Genomic DNA, 26,483 nt, shown 5'->3' with positions numbered 1-26,483 from the left:
GGCATTTCTCTACACTGGGGCATAGAGTCTTCACAAGACCAAGGGCCTCTCTTCCCATTGATGACCAACTAGGCCATCCTCTGCTACATATGTGGCTGGAGCCATGAGTCCCTCCTTGTGTATTCTTTGGTTGATGGTTTAGGCCCTGGGAGCTCTGTACTGCTTGGTTCAGACTATTGTTCCTCCTATGGGGCTGCAAACTCCTCTGGGTCATATTCTTTGGTTGATGGATTTTATTGAATGGTTTGTTTCAGAAACTTTTTTTAAAAAAATATTTATTGTTAACAAGTACAGAAAAGAGGCATGCTTAGCTTTTATAATCTTCATGTTGGAAGTATGATAAACTGCCAAATATGTATTAAATATACAAGTAATTTCTCATATATTGATTATATACTTCTCTATATTGATTATGAATTCTCATGTTTTAATCTTTGTGTTTTAAGATATTATAATACTAATGCTACCTACTGGAGGATAGAAAGAAATCACATTTTGATACTTCTTGGTTTACAGTTGAAACCCACATATCAACAACAACAAAAGAATATAAACACATTTGAATCCAAGAAGTCTCTGTGGAAGTAGACACAAACCTATATAATTTTGTTTCCACTTGATGAAGGGCACTAGTTGATAAATATAATAGAAAACTTTGGGCAGAACACTAGATGGGGACATTTTGAGGCTCTTCTATTTGCATTCTTGTACCAAGAAAAACATGCCCATTCCCTCTGGGGATTTGAAAGGCACCTCTAATAGGACAGTCAGAGGATTTGCTGTAGGGAAAGTCAGAAAATATGTCCTAGGGTTTATGACCTGCCTCAGGAAACAAGTATGCAGAGAAGGTCAGAGAGACCTCTGTTTGTCCTCCCTTTTCAATAGGCTATAACACACAGTTCAGTGGTATGTCTTATACCCTGTCTACCCAGAGCAATAAGTCCACCAGATACAAAGGTACTACTCTTTAGTTGAAAGGTAAATACTAGGGAGGTCAGAAGTCACAATTGTCCCACCTTCAATTTATTAGCCAAGATCTGAAGCCTTTATTCTATTAAAACCAATCAATAATACTAATAAATGTTATATTAAACAGTAAGCTCTATTAAAACAAGATAAAAATAATAGTTATTGTTGAATTGAAATAAAAATCTTTAGGGCAGAAGAGATGGCCCATCAGACAAATTCTCTTGATGAGACTGGTGATATGAGTTTGATCTACATGGCCCACAAGGTAAAATGAGAGAACCATTTTCTGCACATTGTTCTCTGACTTACATATTCGTGGCATGCCAACACACACACACACACACACACACACACACACACTAAATAAGTATGAAATGAATATCTCATCTTAAGTCATAATAAACTGAGGAAGTAATTCAGGGCTAGGTTCTTTCCATTGCTACAGAGAGGAGGCATAGAGAGAGGAAGGGTTTTTATTATCGTAGTTCCCAGGCCCAGTAGAGAGAGTGGTGGGTTCCCACCAGAATGCAGTATCTGAGGAAAGTTAGGAACATGGAGCTATCCATCAGAACTTCCAGAGTTTACAACAAGATCTACCCGAGCTTCTCTCATGTTAGTACAGGAATGATTCCTGATAATTTATTTCTCTCCCTAAACTTAAAATGTCTTTGCATCTCTAGTAACAGGGAAAATGAAGAGAATTCTCTTTAGCTGTGAACTTTAGGGGCTGGAAAGTTTTCAGGAATGCAAGGACGCTGCACACCTGCCTGCCATTCTCCCAGTAATTCTGTAGGCTCAGTGAGGAAAGCTTAACTTTGAATCATTAAGTGGATGAAGCTCAGAGGATCCCGACATTCTCCTGTTTTCACTGTTGCTGTGTTTCACCATGTCTTTGGCAGCTCCCAACCCTTGTGCAGCCAATGAAGGTAGAGGCCCCTGCTCTCACCTGTGCCTCATCAATCATAATAGGAGTGCAGCTTGTGCCTGCCCCCACCTAATGAAGCTTTCCTCTGACAAGAAAACCTGCTATGGTAAGTTTCCCAGATTCCCTAGCCAAAGCGCAATGGATTTTTTTTTTCACATCCACAGCTTTCATATTTACTCAGAGTGAAGAGATTTTTAAATGCCTTTAAGAACATGTTAGTTGTAAGGACTCAGCTATTTCTGGGGAAAGTGAAAATCCTTTAAAATGTGGTATATTTGCGACTTATTACCGAATTCATTTTTTTCTGCTACTTTTTATTTGATGAATTAGGGAAATTTATCTCTGCAAAACAGGTGAACGAGTATAAGTGCACTCCCCCAGAAGTGATAATTTAGCTAACCTGCATAGCAGGAGCTACTCACCAGCTTTAAACTGTTCATTTAGCAGGGCACTGTCAGCCTAAAGGGGGAAATGGAAAAAATGTGCATGCACACACACACAAGCACACACACACACACACACACACACACACACACATACACACACACACACACACAAACTATATAGTTTGGAACTATTTACTTTAAAAATCAAACAAAAATATTTAAAATATTTAAACTGACTAACTTGTATTAATTAGAATATTTTATTAACATTTTGTTGATAAAGTAGTTATTGAATCTATAGGTAAGAAAACAGAATCATTTATCAAAGATTGAATTATGAGGCTAGTAATAGTTGCTTTAATTCTGTGCAGGGAAGATCAGATTCCTCTGATCTAGATTCTAGAAAGCCACTAGGCAATAATTGTTAAGAAAAAAGGTACCAGAAAAAGTACAAACATTAGGAATGGGGAGCTGCAAGTGCTAGCAAATCACAGGGCCATTCTGGGGACATTGGAGTGTCTTTCATCAGCTCAGGTAGATGGGAGGGGAGTGCCCTATCTTTTTCCATAATGAAGTTATGTAACAAGTTCTATATCCGTGGCATGGGCATGTGAATATTACAGACATGAAGAGGTGCGACATTCACTGTGCCCACTTTCCCTTAGTATTGCCCATAAAAGTGGTCTATCCCCATAGAGAAATGACAAAGCACCCATTACCCAGTGGAAAATTTTGGGGATATAGCATGTTAATGATACTAAAGATCCCTGCAGAGAAGCCAGGAGTTGCTCTGTCAGGCAGTCTGCCTGCCTACATATGAAGACAACTATTTTACAAGAGAGTTTGCCATGGACACTGATGACAAATAGCAACCAATGACATCAAAATTTCTACAAAAAAAAAAAACCCTATAACCTCTATTTCACAAACAGTAGAAGAATATCTGAATGGTTCCCAATTATAGGACAAGTTACAATAATAAACTGGAGATTACCCGAGCCCTAATTTTTACAGGGAATATATAAATTGGCTTTTAGAAAAGGACTACCCAATTTTATTTTATTCACTGACTGTTTTAGAAAAATAAATTCTTAGGTGCTTTAAAATTATTTAATAAGAGAAAATACTATTTTACTTGTATACCAATATGAAATACGGTTGCTGAGAACATATACCAGCAAGTTCTGGTTTTGTTGGTTTGTTTTCTGTTTGTGTTGGTTTTGTTTGGGACAGGCTCTCACTATATAACCACAGCAGGCCTGGAGTTGAGAGTTCTCCCTATACCTCCAGACCTGGCTTTAGTTAGCAATGCTTTGATATGCTGAGATAAAATTAGACACTAAGACTTTCTTGACATTTAAACTAAATAATACTACTTAAAGATTTTTTTTAACTTGCTTACATCTGTTTGTTCTGAGTTCATTTTTCCATCATATTTTTAATTATTGGTGTTAAAATTTGTCATTAAACATTGCTACTTTAGAATATCTAGACTGCCTTACATTTGCCAACAATATAAGAAAAATGATCACTTTAATTCCTTTTTCCAGAAATGAAAAAATTTCTTCTTTATGCAAGACGTTCTGAGATCCGAGGGGTGGACATTGACAATCCCTATGTGAACTTCATCACAGCCTTCACTGTCCCAGATATTGACGATGTTGCTGTAATAGACTTCGATGCCTCTGAAGAGCGTTTGTACTGGACAGACATCAAAACACAAACCATTACACGGGCTTTCATTAACGGGACGGGACTAGAGACAGTTATTTCAAGAGGTAAAGAAATTGAATGTCTGTTATTACATTTGTAGTAAATTGTTTCTTTTGCATTCTTCCTACACTGTTCAACTCAACTGAAAGTTGAAATTGGTTATTCAATGAACCAAGAGTGTCTTCCATCTCTACAAATGTTGAATGTCACAGTTAAATCAAATGTCAGGCTGACAGCCAGAAATTTAAATACATTCAAAGGAAAAACTGTATAGCAAATTAAAAAAATTTTAATGTCTATAAAACATTATAAAGCTTTTTTCTTTTTCTGCCATGAAACACTATGAGCATGGAGTCATCATAGAGTATAGGAAGGACTCTCCAGGCCTCTAAATTGAGCTGTGTGCCCAAACCTCACTTTATATACATTGCACAGGGAAAAATTCCAGAAGCATTCTCCATTTGCTCTTACCAGGTTCAGTAACAAAAATGAGGACTGACAACCTGGCTGAGTGGGTATAAGTACTTACCACACAAGCCTGATGACCTGAATTTGATCCCCCCAAATCCAGAGAAGATGGATAGAATCTATACCCAAAGCTGTCCTCTGACTTCTGTGTGCCTGCTATAATGTGCATTGTCTCACATGCATAGGTATCCACATATAACATATTAATAATATCTAAACTATAAAAACCCAGCTGAAACTAAGAATATATGTGAATATAGTGGCTTCACTCTAAATGTTTAATATTGTATTGATGTATTACTTGCCTCTATGTTGGCTGTCTTATTTTGCATCTCTTGCCAGCTCTGTGAATGAATCTTCACAGAACACTATTCACTGTGGATGAAAACCAGAACATATTTTCTTGTACTGTAGGCCCTGTACACTTAACACAGATATTTTAGAAGGACTAAAAGTCAGAGTAATCTTTCCTCCTACAGACTACATAAAGAACCCTTGCTTTGAAGAATACTGCAAATTTTGAATCAAAATGCATTTAAGAAGTATTTGTTTCCTTTTTTATTTTATTAAATAGCTTCAGTTTTAGAAGATTAATACTAGGGGCTTTACTTTTATTCTTCTATCATATATTACATCCCAACTGCAGATTCTTCTCTTTCCTCTCCCCCCAATTTCTGTCCCACACTTTTCCTCTACACCCTTCTTTGCCTCCCCCTCATCCAAAAGCAGGCGTCCAAAAGACATCCATCCAACATTCCAAAACAAGCTACATAATACCAGGCACATTACATCACATCAAGGTTGGGAAAAGCAACTGCGTAGGAGTTTGAGGTTCCCATAAGCAGGCAAAAGAATCTAAGACAGATCCCTCTCCCACTGTTAGAAATCCCACAAGAACGCCAAGCTATTCTGCCATAATATATATGCAGAATATATATAACCTTCCTAGGTTAGAGTCCTACAGACTTCCAGATCTCTGCAAGCCTTCATGAATCCCAGGCAGTTGACATTTGCTCTGAGCATAGTTAAGCAAAATGTCCTTGTGGTAGAATAGAGCTTTCTTCAGGTATGTGACCAGGAGAAGTATAGTTGAGTCTTGAGGTAGATTGATTCCCAATTTTCTGAGAAATAACCGTATTGGTTTCCAAAGTAGCTGTACAAATTTCCACTCCCACCAGCAGTGGAAGTGTATTCCCCTTGCTCTACATCCTATCCTGAATGGGTTGTCTCTTGTGTTTTTGATCTTAACCATTCTGACAGGTATGAGATAGAAACTCAAAGTCATTTTGATTTGTATTACAGAAGCTGTTCAGTTTCATAAGGTCTCATTTATTAATTGTTGATCTCAGTGCCTGTGCTATTGATGTTCTGTTCAGGAAGTTTTCTCTAGTACCAAGGAATTCCCCAGTTTCTCTTCTATCTGGTTCTGTATATCTGGATTTCTGTTGATGTCTTTGATCCATTTGGACTTGAGTTTTCTGCAAGGTAATAGATATGAATCTATATACATTCTTCTACTGCCCAAAATTCAATTAGACCCACTCGACTTGTTGTTGATGCTTTCTTTTATCCAGTACATATTTATGGCTTTTTAAAATCAAAAGTCAGGTCTCCATAGCTGTGTGGATTTACATCTGAGCCTTTGGCTTGATTCCATTGATCAACCTGCTTTCATAGCAATGCCATGTGTTTTTTATTACTACAACACTGTAGTCCTGCTTGAAATCATGGATAGTGTTATCTCCAGAAGTTCTTTTATTGTAAAAGATTGGTTTAGCTATCCTGGGTTTTTTCATATGAAGTTAAGTATTGATCTTTTAAAATAAGTAAAGAATAGTGTTGAAATTTTGATGAGGATTGCACTAAATCTGTAGATTGCTTTAGGCAGGATGGCAATTTTTACTATGTTAATCCTGCTGATCCATGAGCATGGGAGCTCTTTCCATCAATAGTAGGTTTTTAATCTTATTTTTTTCATGGAAAGTAGATGAACCACATGTCCCCCTCAGTCTACTCCTTGTTATTCCTCAGAACGTCCCCTCTAATCCAAATCTACTCCCTCTTCATTTCCTCTTCCATAAAGAGAGATAACTCAGGAATCGGGGGTGTTTAAGTTCTTAAGATGTTAAGTGCTTACTTAGAGCAATACAGTTTTACAGGTTACAGCTTCTCAAAACATATCCTGTCAGGAGCTTCAGGTCGGTGTACACAGGGGTGGCACAAGCTTGACAACTGATCGTTACATGTATTTAGAACAATTTGTTTCATCTTAGGGCAGTTAAAACAACTTACCAAATTAATATTGGTCAGAAATGATCATATTTATTTCCAACTCATAAGAAAGTCAGAGGAACTACAATGATGATTGCCTTTGTCTACAGGTTTGTTTTTTTGTTTTTTGTTTTTTTTTAAAGAGGGCTAGATGTAAAATGTGTAACTGGCCTGAAGACATCCTTACGCTCACTGCAATGATCCTCCTCCAGAGTTCAAGGAGTTCAAGGCCTTTATCAAGAATGTGATCATCCCTCTTCCAAAGCTCTGAAACCTGCATACAGCTGAAATTCAGTTTACAAACATTAAGGGACAGGTTTCTGCCCTTAGTATTTTAGTATCTGGACAAGTATTTTCCTTAAGAGAAGAAATGGGGGAAGAGATGCAGGATAGCCCCCATGGTACTGGCACTGTATTCTGCAGACAAGGCAGAGCACAGACAAGCTCAGTGAGCTGAAGGAAAAAAATCCTGCTTACATCAAATTTCTTACATGTATATAGCCAAAAGAACTGATTTCTGTGTTTTAGATTTCCATGCAAATATGCAGAATGGTATTTGTTTTAAAGAGTGCATTGGGAAGCTTTGTTTTGGAAGGATCTCTTTACCAAAGATATTTACTGGGATTGTCCTGGACTAAGAGGTGAATACCAGGTGGATCTTCAAAGTTTAGCTAACTACTTTTGTGGTTGTGATAAGGGATGGAAGTTTGGATAGAGAAGACAAAGTTTGAGGAATCATTGGCAGATTGTGGCGCTATAAAGGGGCAAATACAAAGGCAGACAGTTTATCCTGAAGGTGGAGGCAGAGGCTCTGTTGAAGCAGCTCCTCTTTTTCTTCTTTACAATTTCAGTGGACTTACCTTTTTTTTCCAGAACCCAGCCTTGCTAAAGACTGTATTGATATTTGAGTGAGAAGTGTGCCCATATACTCATGTATTTGAACACTATGTTTGTAGTTGATGGCACTGTTTGGAATAGTTTATGTTTGGAATCTTGCTGGAGGATGTGTGTAGGGAATATCTTTGAGAGTTTTGTGTTAATCCTAAAATGTGAGGGAAAAAAGCCACTGACCCAAAATATCATGACCAAATTAATTAAAGCAAGTAATTAACTGAAGCAAGCTTTTTTATCTATGTAAACATGCTGCCTCAACCTGAGCTGGGGTTTAAAAATTCAGCATTAGACATGAGGGAGACAAGGTTGTTACAGCTCAAGGTTTGAGGGTTTTGAAATGAAGAACTTGTTGGACAAGATAGGCAGAGTTTCAGGAGCAGAACATAGCAAGGTGGTCATAACAAGGTAGTTATAACAAGGTTCAAACAAATGTAGGGGTTGCAAGATGGTCATTACAACTTTTGAATCGAAACCATGATTGCTATTTCCTGGAACAGTCAGTGCAGAAAATTTCAGTTTAGGTTATGGCTAGTGAATAGTCCAATACTTGAGGAAAAATAGGTTTGACAATAAACAGGAATTAGCCTAGTTTTTCTTTACTGTAAGATAGCTTTTAAACCTAGTGTGGATGCATGCTGGTTCATCAATAGCTTTGTCACACTAGGGATTCTGTTTCTTCATTCTTGCCTTTATAGATGAGATGTCTCTGCAACCTGAACCTGGGACCATGCCTATTATTTGCTGCCATGCCTTCCTGACATATGAACCCTTATACATATAGAATGATAAGACAAAAGCTCTTCCATAACCTATTTCAGTCATGGTGTTTTGTCACAGCAACAAAAAAGTAACTAATACAGAATGATAGGACATTCTATTAGTAGCAAAACCCGAGATGAAGTTTAGCAGTATGGCTTCGGGTCTTATCAGAGTATCACAAACTGCATCAGTAATCAACATCATTAACCTGTACATCTCTTGCAGCATTGTGGATGACCTTTGCAGACCTTGACCTTACTTCGCATATGGTTGCCCTCTATTCCTTCTCAGTTTTTCTTTTATTTTTCTTTTTGAGACAAAAGGATGGACCATCTAGAGACTGCCATATCCAGAGATCCATCCCATAATCAGCTTCCAAACGCTGACACCATTGCATACACTAGCAAGATTTTGCTGAAAGGACCCAGATATGGCTGTCTCTTGTGAGACTATGCTGGGGCCTAGCAAACACAGAAGTGGTTGCTCACAGTCAGCTATTGGATGGATCACAGGGCCCCCAATGGAGGAGCTAGAGAAAGTATCCAAGGAGCTAAAGGGAACTGCAACCCTATAGGTGGAACAACAATATGAACTAACCAATACCCCCCAGAGCTCGTGTCTCTAGCTGCATATGTATCAGAGATGGCCTAGTCGGCCATCACTGGAAAGAGAGGCCCATTGGTCATGCAAACTTTATATGCCTCAGTACAGGGCAATGCCAGGGCCAAGAAGTGGGAGTGGGTGTGTGAGGGAGTGGGTGGGGGAGTGTGTGGGGGACTTTTGGGATAACATTGGAAATGTAAATGAAATAAATACCCAATTAAAAAAAAGAAAGAAAATAGAATCTTCTTTTATTTTTTTCTTATTCTATACATCCCTGCCACAGTTTTCCCTCCCTATACTCCTCGTGCCCAGTCCTATCTCCTCTCCCCACAAATGCACCCTCACTTCATTTCCTCTTTAGAAAAGGACAAGGCTCCAAGAAATTATAGCCACGTAGGACAAAATACAACACAATAAAACAAAGCAGAAGCACTCATATCTCATATCGAAGCTAAACAAGGCAGCCCAGGAGAGGAAAGCGCCTCAAGAGCAGGTAAAATGGTTGAAGAAACTCCTGCTTCCACTGTTAGGAATCTTACAAGAACACCAAGGTAATAGTTGCGACATATACACAAAGGATCTTGTGTATACCCATGCAGTTCCAGTGCTTCCCTCTTCAGTCTCTATAAGTCCATATGACCTCTGCTTAGTTCCCTGAGTGGTCCATGTTCTCCTGGTTTTCTGAGGAAAGTTTACAGCACAAAATGCCTAAGTAAAGAAACTGGAGAGATCTCATGTTACCAATTTAACAACACACCTGAAAGTTCTAGATCTAAAGAGAAGCAAGTACACCCAAGAGTAGTAGAAAAAGCAATTATCACATTGAGGGCTGAAATCAATTCAATAGAAACAAGGAGAACAGTACAAAGAATCAATAAAACAAAGAGATGGTTCTTCAAGAAAATCAACAAGATGGGCAAACCCTTATCCAAACTAACTAAATGACATGGAAAGATTATCCAAATTAATGAAATCAGAAATGAAAGGAGGGGCATAACAGTAGACTCTGAGGAAATCCCTAGAATCATAAGGACATACTTTAAACATCTGTGCTCAACTAAATCAAAACAATTTCTCAATAGGTACAATTTATCCAAGTTAAATCAAGAACAGATAGACCTATAACCCTCCAGTGAAACAGAAGCCATCATCAAAAGGCTCTAAAGCAAGCAAGCATGCAAGCAAGCAAACAAATCATAGCCAGACAGTTTTTGCCCAGAATCTATCAGACTTTTAAAGAAGAACTAATGCCACTACTCCTCAAATTACCCCACAAAATAGAAAACACAACGAACATTACCCAATTCATTTCATGAAGCCACAGTTACTCTGATTCCCAGATGATACAAAAACTCAAAAAGAAAGAGAATTATATACTATTTTCCCTTATAAACATAGGAATTGAGTCCACAAAGTTGGATATCACAGCTGTCTCAGTCTTGTGCTGGAGTTCTAGGGAAGTCCTGGAAAGCCACTGGTCTTTAGTCTGTTTTGAAATCCTGAAGAATTGGGTTCTATTACCAAGGAAGAAATGCATCTGTAACAGGACTGAACTTGCCAGAGAGAGTGAAGAAAAGCAGACAACAGCAAAACTTTCCTTTTTATATACAGTGCCACTAGATGGTGTGGCCCTTAAGATGGCTCTTTCTACCTCAAAATATCCAATCAAAAATAAACAAACAACAACAAAACCAATCAACCAACCAACAAACAACATCCTCCCCCTCCCAACAAAAGCCTTCACGGTACTTCTCAGCTACAAACGTTGACAGGTATGGTCATGTTGACAACTAAGATTAGTTATCCCAAAAATCAAATGTAATATTCTAAGAGAAAATGCTTTGACAATCCATAGAATGATCTTGGCAGCAAACAGCTTTAGTCTCTGGCCCTAATAATGCTTTTACTTGAGCCTGTGCCTGGACCTGTCATTCATGCTGCCAGGCTTACTGATTGGGTGTAATAAATGACCTAACATTAACTTGACACAAATACTATCTCACTTAATCTCTGCATCTCTAATATTTATATGAATAATTTCCATTCTACTGATGAGAGAACTCAGTCATAGATACTGAACTGTAGACTCAAAGGCACAGTGAGGAACTGGCAGAAACAAACTTACCCTCAGGACCACATTATTAGTGCTCCTGTATCTTTCATTGTGTGGTAATAAGACAATTTAGGATTTTACTGCTAGTTACTGGACAGTAATTCTGTCAGATGTCCTTTTAAGGACATTATTAAAATAGTCCTAGAGCTCAGTTAGCCCTCCCAAGTATTTATTTCTTTCACCTTTTTTCACTATAGTGTGAAAAATTTAAGATACTACTAGAAGTTAACACAGAAGAATATTACAAAATTTAGGTAGAAAATGTAATTTTTAAAAACTTAATACAAAGCAAAGTCACCTTAGGAGGGTGAAAATCAGCTGAGTTGCATCTATTGGACAGGCCCATGGACTAGTCTCTGGGGCATTTTCTTAATGACAGATGTGCAACAACCCAGTGTTATCCTTGCGTGAATGGTCCCAGATGATAAAAGAAAGAAGGAGGGGCAAGCTATGAAGCAAGTCAGTAAGCAGTATTCCTCCGTTACCTCTACCTCAGTGCTTAGCTTCAGGTTCCTGCAGGACAGACTGTGACCTGGGAAGTCTAATGTGAAATAAATCCCTTTCTGCCTAAGTTGCTTTTGGTCCATGTTGTACCACAGGAAGAGAGAAACAAACTAGGACATGTTTTGGTATTTCATATTTTTATCTACATGTTTTCTCTCTGTTTGTTTATTTGTTTGTTTTAAATTAACCCCTTTAATGATGGACTTATTTTGAAGTTCTTGTTGCTTTCTACCTTCAAAAACTTCAGATCTGACTCTAAGGAGTATTAGAACTTCATTTGCACCTGAATCTGTTTTCAGACTATTGGACATACAGGTGTTGCCTGTTCCCCACATGTCTTTCCCTCTAAAAAAAAAAATTAATGAATTTGAGGAAAAAAAGGTTTTGCTTCAAATATGTGTTCATCACATTTCTTACAATATGTGCCTTCTTCATACTCAGCATCCTCGGCAGATCCCTGGTGGTAACTTGATGAAATGCATCTGTTGTCTTTCTCCTCCCAAAGGTTTTCATCCATCAGAAATACAAGCAAAGAGTTGTAGACACACAGTGGGGGGGGGGGGAGGGGGGGGTTATGAAAGTCTGCATCATTTTCAATAGAATCTCATTTTTATTGGCAAAGAAGCTTGATGTTTCTGGTGTATTCAAACTGCTCATTCTACTGCTTCAGCCTAAACAGTGCTGGAGGTATCATGTTCATCTAAACATGCAATTCTCGATTAATTTGGAATCTAATTGAATTTATCTAAGGATTGTCCATTGATGTTTGAAATATTATTCACTTATGTAGTAATTATTTTTTTCAGTGTGAAGTAAGATTTTCCTCTCTATATATTGCAAATTATTAAGTGTAATAATGGTTTGAAAATGATAGTAATAATTCTAATATGGGTTCAGAGTGAATTAAAAAGACAGTCATTGGTCCATAATAACAGTGCTTTCTGGACTTTGAAAACAGTAGAAAGCTTAGCTGTGGGATTACTTCTGTTAACTCATATCTGGCCAGAATGTTCCATTTTTCATACTTACTGAGAAATATTTTGTGGTGAAATAATATCAATATCTGTGATTTTAAAAATTATAAGTAGCCATAATGATGCCCCAAACTGCTGATCATTGAGTATTATGCATTCATAGGGAAAGCTGGTAAATGTTCATCCTCTCTGTGCCCACTTTTCATGTTTTCAATCAGAAAACTGAGTTTATGATTTCATTCTAATGTGCAAGATATTAAAGAAATTCCATAGCATCTTTAGGTTATGCAACTGAAACATTAGAGTGGTGAAATGATGTTGTTCTGAAAGCTCAAGACCTCTTATTAACTCAAGGAATACAGTATTCCTAAATGTGATTATAACTACATGAGTACAATTTAAGGTCAAGTGAAATAAGATTATACCATGGATAAGCGTCTTAGACCATTAGGTTCCAGTTCAAAATGATTTCTGACATGGAATTACTGAAGAAGAAGAGGTACGGAGGCCTTTGGGGAAAATGGGTCTCCAGCTCAGGAATGCATAGTCACAAAGGTCTGAAAATCTTCAGGATACCCTGTTGAGGAAGTAGCTAGTTATAGTTGAAGTTTCATGTTGGAGCATATCCCCCCAAGTAATTAGGAGAAAATTGGGAACCACGAATAAGATTAAATGTAGTATAAGGGAGCTAAATTTAAATCAAATGGCAATTACAAAGATAGACCCCCAAACTGAGAAAGAATAGGCAGGAGTGATATAAGAAAGTTACAGAAATGTACTAAAATTGAAACAAAATTTAACCCAGAGCTAAGATGTGGGTCAGGTGGGAGATTGGTTGACTTGCATACACTAAGTTTTGAGACTAATATCTGCAGCCCCATGATGGTGGACACCCAGCACCAAGACTCCAGCTAAGGATACAATGACAGAAGGATTCAGAGTTTAGGACCAGCATTGTTTACCTGAAACCATTCCCCCCAAAAGTCAAAAATAAAACCAAATATTAGCCTAGGACTCTAAGACATGTAAAGAAGGGGACAGAATTTGGGCATTGCACAAAAGCTATGATACAACTAATTTGTTCAGATGACTGACACTTCAACAGAGGTTGGAAGTGCTAGTGCAGAAGTGAACAAGAAGAGATAAGAATGTTTCTTTTAATAATTGATAATATGTATGTGGTTTGTATGTGTTATATGTATTTTTGTATGTATGGTGGCATACACAGGTTAGTATGAATATACGTCTGTGCATGTGTACAGGTCAGAGGCTAATAGACAACTCTCTACCATTTATCTTCAGACAGGGTATCTCACTTAGACATAGAACTTACTAGTTGGGAAACTAATCACATGGGGATATTGTGATACTTTAATATAGCTAAAGAAATAATAGAATAATCTAGATTACGATGTTAATTTTTTTAAAAAAATTGTTCTTTTAAAGCAAGAATGATTTTTCCCACTCACTTATCACTAATGATACATGCTAATAATATATAAAATATTTCTAGTAATCTTGTGATCAGTCCTGTTCTCCCGCTAATGAGCCATATTAGACTAAGCAGCAAATAGCTCAAAAGGGAAAGAATCTCTGGATTTTGTCTTGATGATTGCTACTTTCTCAACTCCTATATACATGCTTTTATAGATTTAACTGAAAAGTACTTGGTGTGTGTGTGTGTGTGTGTGTATGCATGTGTGTGTGTATGTGTGTGTGTTTAGCATACAGACATTTACCTGTCTATATTCTAATTTTAACATACACTTGAAAACACATTTATCATGTACCCAAACACTTTTTGGTAATAAAGGACTTTGAGGAATATATCACTTGTATTAGTTCAAGAAAGTAGGTTTTCCCAAAACAGAAAACATGAATTATCTGAGAAACTTGCTCAGAGGTATTGGTGTGACCTAATTAAAAAACAAAACAAAACAAAACAGATGTTACAATTCAAAATATATTGTTTCAATATTTTTAGTAATGAGGAGAAAGATATCTGGTTTTTATTTTTGTTTTTGTTTGTTTGTTTGAATTTTTTACTATTTTCCTTTATGTCCTTAATAGGCAGTTTATAGAGTTCCGTAAAGCAGTGAGTCGGAACTTTAGTTATAGAAAAAAAGCACACAAGTTTGATTTCAACTGTCAAACTGATGATCCAAAGTGCCACTTTTCGTCCATCAAAAGGGTACAAAGTTCTCATTGAGATTGCACAGATAAGTGCTCAGATAAAAACACTGTCACACATTTCAGCCTTATACTTGAGTACTGACATATCCTTAAAGTTCCAGACTGTAGCTGATAAGTTCACTAAGTCGTTACAAACATATATGTTCATTGTATGCTGTATGTCTCAGGATATGTTTAATATATTGGAAATATTTATTGATAATATATACTAAGTTTTGCTTTAAAATTAAAGAAGGCCATATATATGATCCAATTAGTAAAATAATTTAAAATATTTTGAGCATCAGAACTAGAAAACAAAAGTATTTTATAAAACATGACGTCTGGTAGAACAACATTCCATCCTCCAGAGGATTCTGAGAAATCCTTTCTTTATGTTATTTGTAAGTTGCCTTAGGTTAAAGTGAGCAGAGATCCTGAAAAAGAAATCTATGTAATAGATACTGATAACAAGAAGCAGGCACACAGGGTTGGAGCATGAACACAAACCTCTTTCTTATAATATCACCTCTCTGCAGCCAGTGAACTGCATGCAGAGGGTGGGGCAGAAGGAAGTGCACTCCGAATGAGAAGAAAAAGTCTAACTTCCAAGAAGTGTTGTGTTATTTCGTCTCACACACAAAACATTAGTATGAGATTGTGCAGTGAAGGCGGTGCACATCCAGTTTATCAGGACAACAGTTTATCAGTGAGAGTCAGAAGAGAACCCTACAGAAGGCGCGGGTTAATGATGGGAAACTGGACCTGGCTGGCACTGTAACGCAGAGTGAAGAAAAGCTTTCCTCAGAAATATAGTAGTCACGCGATAGCACCACCTCTGCGCTCCACAGCTCCAGTACAATTACTGGACTCCGGGCCATATCCTGCTCTATTAGCATGTTTGATAAGTCCAAAGTTTTCTACTTTTTAATTAAAAACAATAACAACAACAGAAATAAATAAAAATACTAGTATGCTAGTTTCCTGTGAACAGGAACATGTACTGATTTCATTGGCGTGAAGTCGCAGCTGCTTGGAGTGGTCAGTACTGCAGGTAGACCATGCGTGAGACCCACCGGAGCCCTCAGGACTTCCACCCTTGCCAGAGCCACTGAACAGTCAGCGTTTTCACAGGTCCAGGAACTGATGAGTGAAGAGACCTTGAAGTTCCAAATATTAGAAAATGACAAAAAAAAAAAAAAAAAAAAGGCAAGTCCCAGGTTGAGCTGTTAAATGCCACACATAGGTACTAAAACAGCCCTACTATACTTTACTGAATTCCATAATTTCTGACAGTTCACCTGTGTATCTCCTTTTATAGTATCCTACTATTTAATATGCATCCCCACACTTGTTTTTCAAGATGCCCAATTCACTAATCAAAGAAAAGCAGTCCAGACACATTATCTGTAGTGGTAGTGGATCCACACTTAATTAGGTTTCCGACATTACTGTAGAGCCCACATTTGGAGTAATGTTAAAATGATTTTAGTTTTGTTCTCAGATTCCATTAAGTTCCTGTTAATTATCCGTGTTGAAAAGTGTTCAACTGTGCCGGTTTTGATGAAAGTTGAATTATGTCATTCCACATAAGTAACAAATCAGCACTTAGACACCAAACAGCCCATTTGTTAGTGAGATGCAGTACTTTCCCCTAAGCAGACCTGTGTGTGCTACTGAGTGCAGGAGCTATTTCTCCTTTGAACCTTGGTCACCTCAGCCCACAAGACTTCCCCCAATGTCTTGCAAGCATTCACTGGTGAATCATTGATTGTTACTCTAATTTTAATGATAATTGTTTCTTCAGGTTTCCTAATGCCTCAGCAGTTAGACATTAATGATTATACGTGCCTTAACAAGTGTTGATAAGGGAATGAGATTACAATCTTGCACAATTTTAGCTGACAAATTAAAGTGTAAATTAGGTTTCCCTTAGACAGAAAATAACTTACCAGAAGAGGCAGGGGAATGTGGACCCTCAGTAACTCTCCATTTTCTTTATCCTGTTTTGCAGATATTCAGAGTATCAGAGGGTTAGCAGTGGACTGGGTTTCACGTAATTTATACTGGATTAGCTCAGAATTCGATGAAACACAAATTAATGTGGCAAGATTAGATGGCTCTTTGAAAACCTCAATTATTCACGGAATCGATAAACCGCAGTGTCTGGCAGCCCACCCAGTCAGAGGGTAAAGTATGATTTTTAAAAAATTTAAAAAAAAAACATTTTGCACATTAGTTTACATGTTACATAAAAATTGTTTAATTCAGATGATGCATATGTGGAGGACAGAGTCAAAATGTAAATGTGAGGGTGGAAATTATAAAAGAGATCCAGAGTCCTGGATAGAGATTTTCATCTAGATGAAATTCAATTTATAAGATCTCTTTAGCGGTTGTTTCTAGGGAATGAGAATTAAGAAAGAAAAGAAAAGAATTGAGGAAAATAATGCTTTTGTTTTGAATGGTGGTTTTCAACATTTCCCTACTGCATGATCAGTGTAGGGTTGTTGAGCCTTTGTCCCTGACGAGTCACAGAACCTGGGTAGTACAAGCTTCTAGGAGGGAGGGTTGAAATGGGTTTCTTCCCATCTACAGCATGTAATTCCTTCTTAGCCAAGAGGATTTGGTTTTGATGAAGGACAAAATGAAAGTAGCTCGCTTTAACCTTGACTAAGCATTAGACTGGAATGTAGAAGGAAAATGAGAATAGATAAATATTTTTCAAGACACGTAAAAGCAAAAGAGGGGCTTTCTTCCTAGGCAAACACACAGGGGCCAACATACTTAAGTCTTTTGGAAAAAAAATTAATTCTTAGCCTAGAGTTAATTTTACTTTATTCTTTGACACATGCTTCTTTTCAATAAATGGATTTGCATGCAACATGTTAATCCATATATTTTGAATTAAGGAAACTGTACTGGACAGATGGAAATACAATAAACATGGCAAATATGGATGGAAGTAACAGCAAGATTCTCTTTCAGAACCAAAAGGAACCAGTTGGTAAGTACTTTTTAAAAATAAATTAATAGTGACAAGTTTATTGTGATACACCTCTATGACTTTGAACTAAGCCCTGAAAAGATTACAGATCTGTAATATAAATTAAGTCAGGGGACATTTGTTTCCAAGAAATCTGTTTTCTCGTTGTGAGATGCTTTTCATTAGCACACACACTGTCTGGGCATCTCTGAGGTAGCTCATAGGTGAATATTTGCTTGCTTCCATTTGCTTTCCTACCTTCCCAGCTCTATCACTGTCCCCCCAGATAACCCCCTTCCATTTTCATACAATGTGTATTTTGTTAGAAGATACTTCCCCTCCTATCCCAGTTAGAGTTTCTAGTGCTGCAACAAAAACCAGGGCCATAAGCAATTTAGGGAGGAATGGAGATATTTCACTTAAAATTAGCTGTTCAGTGCATCATCAAATGGAGTTAAAGCAGGAACTCAAGACAGGATCATGGAGGTAGGAACTGTCACAGCAGCCTTGAAGTGTGTTTCTTATTGGCTTGCTCTAGACAACATGTCCATCTTACTTTCTTATAGCAACTTAGAACTACCTGCTCAGGAGTGGTACCACCCAAAATGGCCAGATCCTCCCATATCAATTTCTAATTAGTAAAATTCACCACAGGCTTGCCCAGAGGCCAGTCTAGTGGGACACGTTTTCTCAACCGACATTCTCTCTTCTCAAATAGCACTAGCTATGACAAGAGGACAAGAGCTCACCAGAACACACTCCTTTATATTAATTCCTTTCTTCTTATAGACTCTTTTCTACTTTAATTTCAGACCCACATAAAGACATTTAAATACAGAGTCTATGTATGAAAGAAGATGTAATTTTTTTTTCTGTGTGTGAATCTGGCCTGTTTCATTTTATAGTATGATCTTGGGTACTATCTGTTTTCGTGAAGATGTCATGATTAAACTCTGCATAAAACCATAAAGCCTGAATAAAATTCTGTTCTATACATGTATCATTTTTTTATCAGGTATGCTGCTGATGAACCTCTAACCTAGTTCCTGTCTTTGCTATTATTAGTAGTGTAAACTATGTATGAATACAAATATGCAAATATCTCCATGCTATGCTGTCTTAGTCCTTCAGGTACATACACAGCAATAGGGCTTCCTCCTCCTCTTCTTCTTCTTCTTCTTCTTCTTCTTCTTCTTCTTCTTCTTCTTCTTCTTCTTCTTCTTCCTCCTCCTCCTCCTCCTCCTCCTCTTCTTCCTCCTCCTCTTCTTCTTTCTTCTCCTCCTCTATTTGATTATTTATTTTGACTGTATATTTGTATATGTATGCACATGTTCATGTCTGAGGGGATGGATAAGTATATGTTCATATGTACATGTAAATCCGGTGGGTAGAGGACAACCTCAGGAATTTTTTGAAATTGTTTACTTTGTGTCTTAAGTTGATTAAGATCTGAGGTTTTTCTGGATATTAGGCTGACCGGTCAAGTTGCCCTTAGGCTCTTCCTGCCTTTTCCTCATCTCTCCGATACATGTGGATACCACTATACCTGGCTTTTTACATGGGTGCTGGATATTGAATCCAGGCCTTAATTCATATGCATTAAGTACTTTCCTGGCTGAGCCATCTCCCCAGCTCCTAAAGTTATTTTAATTTGCATCTCTCCCATGGTTAAGAATGTCGAACACTTTTTTTTTTCCATTGTTTTTTGGTAGTTTCTATTACTTTTCCTGATCACTTCAATTCAATTCATTTGGTCATGTATTGACTAGGTAGTTTTGCTCCATGTTAGATGCTTAATTTTTGAAGTTATTTTTATATATTATACAATAAACTTCTGTCCAACATGTCATTGGCAAACACTTCCTTCCAATGTGTAGCTGTGTCTTCATTTCGGCAGTTATTCCCTTTGTTATGAAAACGCTATCTAATGTCATCAATCTGAATTGTCAACTCTCAAGGTTATTTTCCTTTCAGAAGGTCCTTGTCCAGACCTACTCTTATTGTTTCACTTAGGATTTCCTCGAGATGTTTCAGAATTCCAGGTCTTCCTCAATATCTCTGATGCATTTTGAGTTCATTTGTACAGAGTAGGATAAGGTCTTTTGTATGTGGCTGTTTAGTTGCTATACTTGTTAAAAGGCTGTTTGTTTCCAAGTATATGATGTAGGGGAAATATGTTTCAACACCAGAAAGGGCCTCACAATTCCATCAAAAAAAACACTCTTAAAAAATGTAATATAACTTTATCAAAATAGCTAGATAAAAACCCCAACATATAGCAGTCAGTAGCTGATCTGGGAATATACCTTAATAGAAAGTTCTTGTTTAGTATGTGGTAGGCAAACTTAATACAAGCTATGTGAGAACTCAATGTTATAAATTAAACCTCAAGAAAGAAATTGAAAATGATTAAAAGATAAATTTCTCATATTTATGGGTGACTTAATGTAAACACAAATATTTTTCAGAAGTGATATTCAATATAACCCCCATAAAATCCCCATTATGTTCTTCATAGGACTAAAATAGTCATTCTGAGAATTTTCACTTAAACATAAAAAGTCCCAAAATAGTCACAGCAATTCTAGCAGGAAGGGCAGAGTTGATATATCACTGTGTCCAATCCTGATCTATGGCATAAAAATAATCACAAAACTGTACAGTACTGACAAACAAACCAACATATAGGTCAAAGGAACAGAATAGTAGAAGCAGAAACAAGCCTACTAAATTCTAAAGGGCCCTTTCATTAGTTCTAGGATCCTATGTAACACAAGAGCTAATTAACCAGAGAGATTTCTAAAGATTTGGTTAAGTTTACATGACCATGAGTGCCTTCCAGTGAACATTAAGCCCAAAGAAATGATCAAGCATGATACTTACCTTTATATATATATAGGTAATATATATAACTATATAATATATAGAAGGGATATATGAGATATAAGAAAACTTTTTCTTCAGAGTCTGTTTATTTGAATTCACTGTAAACAAGTTTCCAGTTTGTAGTGATCAGATTTGCCCCAACTTGTTCCATGAAGGATAAGTGTCACTAAACAGTATGTTTTGGATGGCTTGTTTCACAAAGGCCAAAATAGGTTAAGGGTCCATTTAAAAGAAAATTTGAGTTCCTTGGATGATTTTAGCTAGAAGTAATTGATATGTCAATTCATTGTATTTTTCTCTGAACTATGTCAAAGGCAAAGAAGTAAGACTTTTGTCATTGAGAAAAAGAAACAAAACCTTTTAGTAGGAAAATTGGGGCATCATTTTAAAAACACTCCATTAAAAAAAAAAACAGTGCTGACATTCTTGAACTATTCCTATAAAACCTCTATGAAATCTCTAAAAAAGTTTTTTAGAAGAGAAGCTGTAACAGGTGTGTGTGGACTGATACAGTTTCTTAACCCTCATATTTCTTTTTTATTTCTCCTTACATTTTTACATTTTTATCTTTTTGAGGCAAGAATTATAACATTTGCTTTGAATTTCAAAGTTCCTTTAAAAAATACATAATTTGGCTTTGCTTTTACATTAAATATAAAAATTATAAAAACAGAAAATAGAAAACCACAGTTTGACTTTGAGTTGTATGTAGAATACATTTAAATTAAGAAAGTAGTATAACCTGAAGCTTTCCATCAACACTTATTTCCATTTTAAAAATATGGAAATACACTAACTTGAAGTAGCTTATTCTTAATTGTAATATGACATAGGTACAGTATCCCAAGGATTTGAAACAACGGCTTTTATGTAGCCTAAAACCATCTGTCTGGTGTAAACGGCATAGTTACTACCTCCTTTCTTTGTACTATTTGTTTTGAGATTTGTACACAGTTGAAATATAGGCTAGTGTTAGAAATCTGGGGCAGATTGAAACGCAAATCCTCCTGGGAGGAAATCAGAGGAAAGGAAACTAGATGCACAAGGTCCGGGTCTACACAAAGGAAGCTGGCCGCACAAGGTCCGGGCCTACACAAAGCATTCCTTTCAGACTGAGGATGTTCAGCTGCAGCCTGTCTGTGCCGGGCTGAGAGCTAGGATGAAAAATCAGTTCTTTATACTGTAATTTGGGAAGCACGGGTTACAGCAAAATATTAATTTAAGTGTCTGTATCGATATTGAAAACTTTGCCTCCTTTAATACTGAACAGCGAGACCCATATTCAAATATGGAAGTAAAACTTCCACAAAAGCGTGCATGCTACAAAGGACATTTGTATGGAAGGATGAATGGGGAAGGGAGAAGAAGAGGAAAGGAGAGTGGGGAAAGGTGAATGAGGGATTGAAGTGGGAGAGGAGGAATAAAGGATGCTGACTGAGATATGGTGACGTTGGGGAGAGGTGAATGAGGGAAGGTCAGTGTTTATATTTCTACTTTGTCTTTGCTTTCTGAGATGCTATGCACTCGATGACAATTTCAGTGACATGACAAATGCTGGATACTTGCTTCCTTTTAGTTACTCTTGTCTCTGACAATTGCTTTAAAATAAAATTTCAAAACAGCACTCTTGTAAAACTTTAACTTGCACTTCTCTGCCTGAGATTGTCTCTAGCTGCCTCATTTGAGAAGCAATTCTGTGCTACCGAATTACAGACCTCTCTCCATGACTACGGAGGCAAACTAAGTAGCCTGAGTCCTTCAACACCTAAGCTTGGGAGCCAAAGGGAGCTTAGTAACACAGACCCTAGACAGCATTTTAAAAGCTTTCACACTTCCATAGAATGTCCCTGATGCAGTCTTTGGGGCATGTAGTGTTTGAGATGGTGTTTATGGACCTCCCCCCAAATCTTTGTTTATTTGCTTTGACAATTATTGACAATTTGTATGACTTTAATAAATCTCTTACTTTTTAAGGGAATTATTCTGATTTCCATAAAATGGAGATTTTGCTACCCAGTCTAGGATTGCATGGAGTAACACTTTCCTTAGGCAACAACTCATGTTCTAACAATCCCATATTTAGTTAATGCTCCAGGACATTGTCATACATGCCCTGAAACATTAAATCATTCTTTTTCATAATATAAAACTCTTGCAATTGGCATCATCTTCTAATAAGAATATAAATAAACATATGTAGCATGCTCAAGGCTGAAATCATTGAAGTTAAAAAAAAAAAAAAAAAACCTCAAACTTCGTAAAGCTTTCTTAGTAGCCAGTTCTGGATAATGAGCATAAATGCATATTCTATGACAGAGAATGTCAGCTTCTTTAAAAGTGATCACAACTACCCTGCTTTTTAAAGCATCTGAGATATTTGCTTTTAGTGGTACAGAAAATAAAATTTATCTTTGTGTTAGTAGTACATCAGAGAGAGGACGGCAAAGTTGAAATGATAACTAATATTTAGAGAACAGGCTACTGGAGACACTTCAGTTAGTCAGTTGGCTAAGATGTGGAGCATTAACATAATTTCTTAGTGAATTCTGCAAGATTTTTACATATGATGTATTGTAATCATTTCCTGTTTCTTTTGAAGAGATTTTTTGTGTATTTTTCAGGAAGTTTCTCAAGTGAGTAATTCTATTACCTACAATTTTTTTTAAAAAGGGCTTTAATTGTACATATTTTTGAAGGTTTATTTATTTTATATATGTAAGTACCCTGTTGGTCTCTTCAGATACCGAAGAATGCATCAGAACACTTTAAAGATGGATATGACCTACTCTGTGGTTGCTGGGAATTAAACTCAGGACCTCTGGAAAAACAGTCAGTGCTCTAAACCACTGAGCCATATCTCCAGCCCCATATATACTTTTTATAATTCTGGGAATTATGTTCAGAGACTCAGATATATATTTTTAAATATATATATTCATATATATATATATATGAATATATATATATGCTAAATATAGTTTGTATCGACCATATTTTTTTCTTGGACAATTTTTATTTTGCTAGTAGTACTGTTAAAGTACTAAAGTCTAACAGTAAATCCACATTCATATAGATATCAAGCTATGGTTTGGGCTTGGGCTGCCATTTACAAAATTAAGCCTTTCCTTTATAGATACTTCTATTTTCAACTTATTTTAAAATTATTAATATATTCTTGTTTTAAGGAAATTTATGCATCACTATTATTTTTTTCACCCATCAGATCCACAGTTTTCAGAGTTTTAGTAAAGAATATGCGTACGTTTTGTTCTTTGTCCAGATGGAGTTTATGTGTTTTCATGTACGTGTGTGTGTGTGTGTGTGTGTGTGTGTGTATGTGTGTGTGTGTATGCATGTGTGTGTGTGTGTGTGTGTGTGTGTGTGTGTGTGTGTTTGAGAGAGAGAGAGACAGAGAGACAAAGAGAGACAGAGAATAAATAGCTAACAGCCTTTGGTGGCCTGTGAGAAAGGACAGTATAGAAATGATTAGGCAATAGCTGGATGTGCAGGTCAGGCCCAAATTTCTTCTTATGGATAACACAACTTGTTCAATGTAGTCTCCCAGGTCATCCCTAGTTTTGAGGGGTTTCTCCTCTTTTAAAGGCTGGTGGATTAAAAGTGGTAATCACATCTACAAAATTCTTTCTCAGCAACTCCCAGGTCTATAGTTAATAGACTTGCAAGTTCTGAAAACAAACTCTATTTTATCTATTCACACAATTGTCCATATGCATATACATATGTTTGCATACTTGTGTATTTACAAATGTGGCCACTGATGTATGGTAATTTAAACACGGATTTCCATGACATTTAACACAATTTTATATAGAAGAGATATTAACCTTACATGATAGATGAACAGCAATGCATTTACCAGACATTCTTTCTAAGTGGAAGGTAATAAATTATTTTATTATATTGAGTCTACCATATGCTAACTTTATTACCATATGCCAACATTAATTCTGAATGTTACATAAATTATAAAAATGTGTTTCTTTTAGTGGAAGATAAGAATAAGAAACAGTTCAGAAGAGTGTAAGTAGTAGTCACAGAAAAATGTATCTATTGAAATTTATAGAATGAAAGAAAAAGAGGGAAACATCAGAGAAAGGAAAGAGGAAGAGGAAGGAAGGAAAAAGAGGAAAGAAGAAAGGAATGAAGAAGAGAGGGTGTAGGGAAGGAAGGAAGGAAGGAAGGAAGGAAGGAAGGAAGGAAGGAAGGAAGGAAGGAAGGAAGGAAGAAGGAAGAAAAAAAAGAAGGCAGGCAAGCTGGCAGCAAACAGGCAGGCTGGCTCACATCTTCGCATTCATCTTGTGCTTATTTCAGTAAGAGTTTTTATATACAAAATATCTTCTGTTCAGAAAGCACCTTGGATGCCTATATAGCACCTACTTGATGATATTTATATCTTAATTAATAATGTGGTAAGAGATTGGACAGATTCACTTTGTATGTGCTTATATAAAGGAGTTTATAGGAAAAGGAAGACAAATTTAAACTTCTACAGTGTCTGGGCAACAAACAAGAAAGATCAGGACAGTGTCTTCATACTTTGTCATGTAAAACTAAAATAGCAGGGGAACCAGTATAAAACCTTTTTTGATTCTCTGTGCTGGTTAGGCACTTAACCTTAAGGCTACCTCCTCAGAGATTTTTCTTTGCCCAGATGTCTTCCACTCTCTTTAACTGATCTGTCTTTTCTAATAAACCAAGGGTTTCTTCTTTCTCAAGGCTTCTCTGACCTTCCTGAGTGGGCTGAAACTTCTTCAAAAATACATCGTTAGTGTTATTCGTTTAACTCTTGTTCCTTTCACCTGGAGATAAAGTTTGGGAATTGTCTGTTTTATCATTGTGTCATGAGTTCAGCTCAATGGTTGGCACAGGGGAACATCTTCAGTAAATATGTTTTCAGTTTATGTTTGAACAGGAAATAGGTAAGGCTACTATATTTGTTACTATGTGGCCATTTTTTTTTTGAAGTGTGGTGTGAAAAATTATAAACAATGAATGTTTAGATTGGAAGGAAAAGTGGAAAGACTTGGCTTCTAAACTTTCTATTGGCTTATATTGCTTACTAATTCCTCTCCCTGTAGTATTACACTCGTATCCATTTGGCTTTGATTAAGAACTCAACCAGAGCTATCTCTAACAAAGGAGCGATAGGCTGAGATTAACTGCATTGATCTAGTTATTGTCTTATTGACAAAGCCTCATCACACAGGAAATAAAGAAGAAGAAACCTGATTTTATTACAATAATTCCTCATTTATGCCAATCCTATTAGTTGTAATAATTTTTGTCTTTCTCAAGAGGCTTTACAGTGTTTAAAATAAATTCAAGGCATGGTATATCCTATCTGATCCTTTGTCATAACATTTTAACCATGATTAATATTTATGAGGCAAATAACTTGACACAACAGTTTTATAGTTTTACATAAAATTTCTCTTTAATATAAAGTCAAGGTTACGCTGTATGAGGAAATACTTCTCAAAGAATCCACCCTGTTGTGAATCACTTGGAAAATGCTTTCAGAACTACTCCCCCGAGACACTTTCTAAATTGGAATTCCATGGTACTGTGAATGCATCTATTAATGTGTGAAAAAATAAATAGAAAATATTTTTTCTGATGCACATGATATTTAATAGCATGAAATAAGACATAATCGCATTTGTTACTACATTATTTACTCATACTTTTACTTTGTCATTGCAAATAATTAGAACAATTATTTAACGATGACTCTTTCTGACCTCCCTAGTTTCCTACCACTTTCCTCGGACAATATTCATGAAAGGAGCAAGGTGACTAGGAGAGAAAAAGCCTCCGTTTGTTGACTTTCATCTCCTGG

The 26,483-nt window shown here is 36.6% G+C and overlaps 1 protein-coding gene across 10 annotated transcripts in view; it reads left to right on the top strand.

Moving 5' to 3' along the window:
• Positions 1 to 26,483, top strand: part of Lrp1b (low density lipoprotein-related protein 1B) — a 2,058,309-nt gene that overhangs the window by 1,367,504 nt on the left and 664,322 nt on the right. For all 10 annotated transcript variants that reach the window (XR_374143.4, XR_374144.4, XM_006498463.4 and 7 more), the window contains exons 28-31: positions 1,869 to 2,000; positions 3,831 to 4,058; positions 16,766 to 16,940; positions 17,664 to 17,758. Coding sequence is in view for 8 of the 10 variants with exons in the window: in XM_006498463.4 (XP_006498526.1) it covers positions 1,869 to 2,000; positions 3,831 to 4,058; positions 16,766 to 16,940; positions 17,664 to 17,758 (630 nt within the window). In the remaining 2 variants the exon portion in view is untranslated. The remainder of the gene's footprint in view (positions 1 to 1,868; positions 2,001 to 3,830; positions 4,059 to 16,765; positions 16,941 to 17,663; positions 17,759 to 26,483) is intronic.

Source organism: Mus musculus, chromosome 2, assembly GCF_000001635.26.
Source record: "Mus musculus strain C57BL/6J chromosome 2, GRCm38.p6 C57BL/6J".
In the NCBI taxonomy this organism is placed as follows: domain Eukaryota; kingdom Metazoa; phylum Chordata; class Mammalia; order Rodentia; family Muridae; genus Mus; species Mus musculus.
This window is presented reverse-complemented; position numbering and strand designations above follow the sequence as displayed.